Source organism: Gossypium arboreum, chromosome 2, assembly GCF_025698485.1.
Source record: "Gossypium arboreum isolate Shixiya-1 chromosome 2, ASM2569848v2, whole genome shotgun sequence".
Taxonomy (NCBI): Eukaryota; Viridiplantae; Streptophyta; class Magnoliopsida; order Malvales; family Malvaceae; genus Gossypium; species Gossypium arboreum.
Window position 1 is genome coordinate 109,163,233 of NC_069071.1, and position 5,634 is coordinate 109,168,866.

At 31.7% G+C, this 5,634-nt stretch overlaps 1 protein-coding gene across 1 annotated transcript; it reads left to right on the top strand.

Annotated features, from left to right (window-relative positions):
- Positions 1-1,888: 1,888 nt before the first annotated feature.
- On the top strand, positions 1,889-4,124 carry LOC108466270 (probable L-type lectin-domain containing receptor kinase S.5). The gene has a single exon (XM_017766607.2). The coding sequence runs from the start codon at positions 1,949-1,951 to the stop codon at positions 3,893-3,895; it is 1,947 nt and encodes a 648-aa protein (XP_017622096.1). The 5' UTR covers positions 1,889-1,948; the 3' UTR covers positions 3,896-4,124.
- Positions 4,125-5,634: the final 1,510 nt, after the last annotated feature.

Consider the following 5,634-nt stretch of genomic DNA (forward strand, 5'->3'; position numbering starts at 1 on the left):
TGATTCATAAAATTTCTTTAACGATCTATAAAATTGAGTTTATAAACCTTCTAATTAGTTCAAAATAAGTCTAAAATCAATCTAAAACAATAGGTTTACTATATTTAAGATTTCATCATTTGTAAATCATGTTTCGATTAGAAAGCATTAGATTTATTAAAATCTCGTTATAATCAATTAAAACTCAATTTGAAATAACAAGATGCTTAATTTTAATAATAGAAATAAGAACATTACCTCGATTTTGAAAATCTACAAACTGTAGATCCGATGATGAACGTGAGAAGAGATTTGAAGAAATGGGTGAAGGAAACATAGATTTTCTTTGAAATTGGGAGTTGATTTGGTGTTCAGGAGGTTAGAAAATCTTTATTGGGCTAATTTGAGAGAAAAACTTAGATCGAAAATTTAGGAAATTTTTCAAATGGAAAAGATGGAGGGAAGTGACGGATTGTTGCTTAAATAGACAACCAATTTTTAAAAATTGAACCATTTGCCTTTTAAATCAGACCTAATTTAATTAAAATTCATTTCTTCAATTATTTTCAAATCCAGCTTCGTATTAAAATCCGTTTTGAATTAACTAATAATCAAACACTTAATCTTAATTTTCATACTTAAATTTTTAGTCTCGATTATTATTTTAATATTTTTACCTAATTATTACTACGAACCTAATTTTTGGTATTCAATTCATTAATCCAATTCTACTAACCTAATTTTTTAGATGTGACATCAAATTTATCTTTATAGCAGTAAATTAAACTTTTCATTCAAATATTACAATTATTCATTTATATTTTTCTCCTAAATTTTAGAGAGCTATGAAATTTGATTATTATTGGAATTTTAAGTCTACAAGAATTATATTATTTTATGGAAAATTACAATTAAAAATATGAATTATATTTTAATTTAATTAATTAATTTAAATATGAATTCATTTTATTAAATCATTTTTTATATTGAGTTAATTTTTATTTTTGAAGGATAAGTTTAGCATCATTCTAAAATTTATACATAAACCTCCATTTATTTTTTCCATTTTTTCTTTCAATATTTATATATAACTTTTTATCTTAAAAATTAAAATTAAAATTTGACTTAAATTTATTAGTATAGTGGTTAAGGCGTTCATTATCGTAGGTGTAATTTAAGTTCAAAATGAGATTTATCAAGAAAATTAAAGGACGGTATTTATTGTTTAATTTAAATGGTCAATGGAAAATATTTCCTTGGCGAATTTTTTAAATACACTTAACAAGGAAATTCTTATTACAATTTACAAAAGGAGAAAAAAGTGAGACTTAAGCAAACTTAATTAGAAATTTTCAGATGTAAAGAGAGATAGGGTTAATTTGAGGAGATGATAATTGAAAAGAAAAAGAAAACATAATATAAAAAATATTTTTAAAATAAAATAATGTTTAATTGTACAATGATATGTGTTTGATTGTTAGTGAATAATCATCATTGATAACAAAAGTAGCATTGCAAAGATAAACATACTTGGATTTATTTCTTCGAATTAAGGAATATTATAACAACATGTAATAGGTTTATTATTTGATACAGATTAATGAAGTTTTTTAAAATAATTATTTAAAAAAATATTCAACCCAACTTAAAAGATATTTGAAATTAAATCTTACCTAAAATCAATTATTTGTAAAGAGCAAGTGCAATTTTGAAAAATCTTAAGAAGGAAATTTTGGGGAAAGTTGGTACTCCAACTATTTCAAAGAGTTGAAAAATGTTAATCAAAATTAAGTGTAGAATGTGGGGGAGAAAAAGAGAAAATACAAGGAAATTGGACGATTGACCGAACATCATTTAATTTCATTTTACTTATAAAAAAACAGAAATTCCCCTCCATTTACATATTGTCGTTCATCATAAAATATTTTATGAAAAGCTGAATCCATTATTCCGTTGTTTTGCTACCAACATGCGTTCTTCACCACTACCCCCCTACTTTTTAATCCTACTTGTGTTCCTCATTCATTGTTCCATTCAAGTAAGCTGCTTTAGGTTTAATTTTCCAACATTCGAGAAAGATGATGAAAAGCAGCTTATCTTGAGCGAGGACACTACTGACATAGAACAGAATGCCATCCAAGTTACCCCCGACTTTTCTAATGGAATATACATTGAAAATAAATCGGGGCGAGCCGTGTATAAGAAACCTTTTAGATTGTGGAGAGACAGTCACACCATTGCTTCTTTCAATACAACCTTTGTCCTCAATATCGAAAAAAAAACATCTCCTGGGGGTGAAGGCCTAGCGTTTATAATAGCTGGGAATTCTACTCTTCCACCCAACAGCGAAGGGAGATGGCTTGGGATTGTGAACTCGGATCCGAATGGTTCCCAGGTGGTGGCGATGGAGTTCGACACAAGGAAGAGCGATGATCAGGACTTGGATGATAACCATATTGGCTTGGACATAAATAGCATAAACTCCAAACCCTCAGTTTCTTTAACTCGCTTTGGTTTTAATATTTCAGGAGGTAGTGATTTATGGGTTCTTCTTCAATATGATGGTCAAAACTTGACTGTGAGGGTAAACGAGACTCTTGTGCTTTCTCAGCGTCTTGATCTTTCTAGGTATCTTCCAAAGGAGGTGTTTGTTGGATTCTCTGCTTCAACAAGCAATGAGACTCAGCTGAACTGTGTCAAATCCTGGGAGTTTTCCGGAACCGATATCGGAGGAGAGGGGAACTTGTTGTGGGTAGCTTGGATAATGATTGCAGTAGTGATTCTGGTGTTGTTTATTGGGGTTCTTTTTTACTTGTATTGGAGAACAGGCCCCATTGAGGAGGATCTTGAAGGTGCGCAAAAAAATATAGAAGAAGAGATTAGACGTTCGGATATTGCTCCAAAGAAGTTTCGATTCAGTGAATTGAAACAAGCAACTGGCAACTTCAGCCCCAATAACAAGCTTGGGAAAGGTGGATTCGGAACTGTGTACAAAGGGTCATGGGGAAACAAGGACGTAGCTGTGAAAAGAGTGTCGAAGAAATCAAATCAAGGCAAGCAAGAATTCATAGCGGAAGTAACAACCATTGGCAACCTCAACCACAAAAATCTCGTGAAGTTAATCGGGTGGTGCTATGAAAGGCGTGAGCTCCTTCTTGTATACGAATACATGCCAAATGGAAGCCTTGATAAGTACATATTTTGTGATGAAAAAGCAGGCATTGTGGAATCGAGATTGAATTGGGAGCAAAGGCAAAATATAATACAAGGGGCAGCTCAAGCACTCGAGTATCTTCACAATGGTTGTCAAAACCGGGTACTTCACCGTGACATAAAAGCCAGCAACATAATGTTGGACTCAGAGTTCATCGCTAAGCTAGGGGATTTCGGGTTGGCTCGAACCATTCATGAAAAAGAGAAGGCTTATCATTCCACCATAGAGATTGCTGGTACACCTGGTTATATGGCTCCGGAAACCTTTCTTATCAGCCGAGCAACGGTGGAAACCGATGTCTATTCCTTCGGCGTTCTCATCTTGGAAGTTGTTTGCGGGAGGAAACCTGGTAACAAAAGCAAGCAAAAGAATTACAATAATAGCATCGTCAATTGGGTATGGGAACACTATAAGAATGGGAAGATCACTGCCGCTGTGGATTCCAGGATGGATGGGAACTTCGTCGAGAATGAAGCCGAGCGTGTGCTGATTCTAGGATTGGCATGTTGCCATCCGAACCCACATTACAGGCCTTGTATGAGAACTGTTTCACAGGTTCTTTTGGGGGAAATTGATCCACCAGAGGTGCCTGAAGAGAGGCCTTCATTTGTTTGGCCAGCTATGCCCCCATCTTTCACTCAAATGGAGTACTCTCTTAAAGGCAGCCAACTCAATCCATTTACGGACCTCGCGGGCAGGTAAGGTCATAAGTCAACCGCAAGCTGGTTCTTTTGAGCTTGAACATACTGTAATTATGTTAATGAATACTATTTTTTTTTTCAATTAGATGTCCAATCATGTAGTAAATATTGTGTTAGAAGTGTTAAAGATGAAAGTCTAAGATAATAAGATTTCAATAGTGTTTACTGTATATAGCAACTTCGATTGCAAGTTGACCATTTTAATAATTCAATACGCACATGATTAGAAACTTTACATTCCATCAAATAGAAAAATCGATCCAAAAAAATTTATATAAATAATCAATTGATTAACTAGGCATTATATTAAAGAAAAAAATACTTGGCTAAAATTTATCTATTGTCCTTTTGAAATATAGAAATTAAAAGCATGTCAAATAATTTATTCACATTACTTATATAGACCTTTTCCTGTCTATTTATAAGCCATAATGGTTTATTAGGTTTATAAGAACAGGGGTAAAAGAATGGCTCCAGCATGAAATTGAGCCGAAAAGGTCGAAAAGGTCGGTGTAGTGTAAATTGATGGATTTTTTTCTTTTATTTCTTACAGTAAATTAAATTTTTATAGACCAAAAGACTTAACTTGAAGACTCATTCTTTTTTTCTCTACAACATTAGTCGTTATTTCCCATAATTTTCCCTCGAGGATTAATGATTTTGACAAACTATTGCTTAACAATTTTTATATTTATAAATATTATATATAAATATATTTAGAAAAGTCTTTAGTTGTCAATTGGATATTATCTCGATTAGCATTAACATTGTTGTCAGTATATTAACATTGTTGCCAGTATATGAGAATGGGGATTTGAGTGCGCTGAAGTATATTATTCTCTTATTTAAAGTTTGGAGAGAAGCTTCTATTTTTTTTAGATTGTAAACTAAAACTAGAAAAATATACTTAATAATTAGTAAAACTTTAAGTTTTCATGAAATAAGAATTGTCATGTGAATTAAAATTCCCATTAATCATATTATACTTATAATTTTGCTTTCCAACATAGTTGTGCGCTAATAGACTATAAGCATGACTAGATTTTTATGAGTGCTTTAGAGATTTTACCACAAGCCTCATAGAAACAGTTCCACTTCACACTTATATAGATTAATTCATCAAGTGTTCAATGTAAATTAACACACCACCTATAAATAGTATATTTTTTTGTTAAGAGTAATTGTGTTTCGGGCAAATTGCAAGGTAAGCTTTAGGAAGGTGTTCGGATTTGTCAAACAATCCAATATGAAGTCCAAATCCTTCAAGTCCTTCAAGTTTTCAATCAAATAATCTTCTCTATTATTCTCAAACTCTCAAATGCTTAAAGAGGATTTAACTCAAAGAACAAAACACGGGATAAAAATTAAAACTTCCTAAAGAGGGCAATCAACATCCTATTGGATCTAGTGCACTAAGTGTAGTATTTTCTTCTAAGTGCATTTGTAATTTTTCGAACATATTGGTTAACAAAATTATTCATGAATTTCATTAATACTTTGTATATTGTCCTCATATGGTTTTTGCACACAAAACAAAAGGGAAGCAATTTTTTCTCATTAGTTGTCTAATATTTAATTAATACTACGGTATTATGTGGTCGGATCATAATATGAAAATACAGCTTGTATTAGTTGTATTAGTAGACAAACCTAAACATGTCCTTAGTTTAATCGAAAATGAACAAACCGATTGAAAGACTAATATGTCGTCTATCAAGTACAATTAGAGAAATGCTTTGT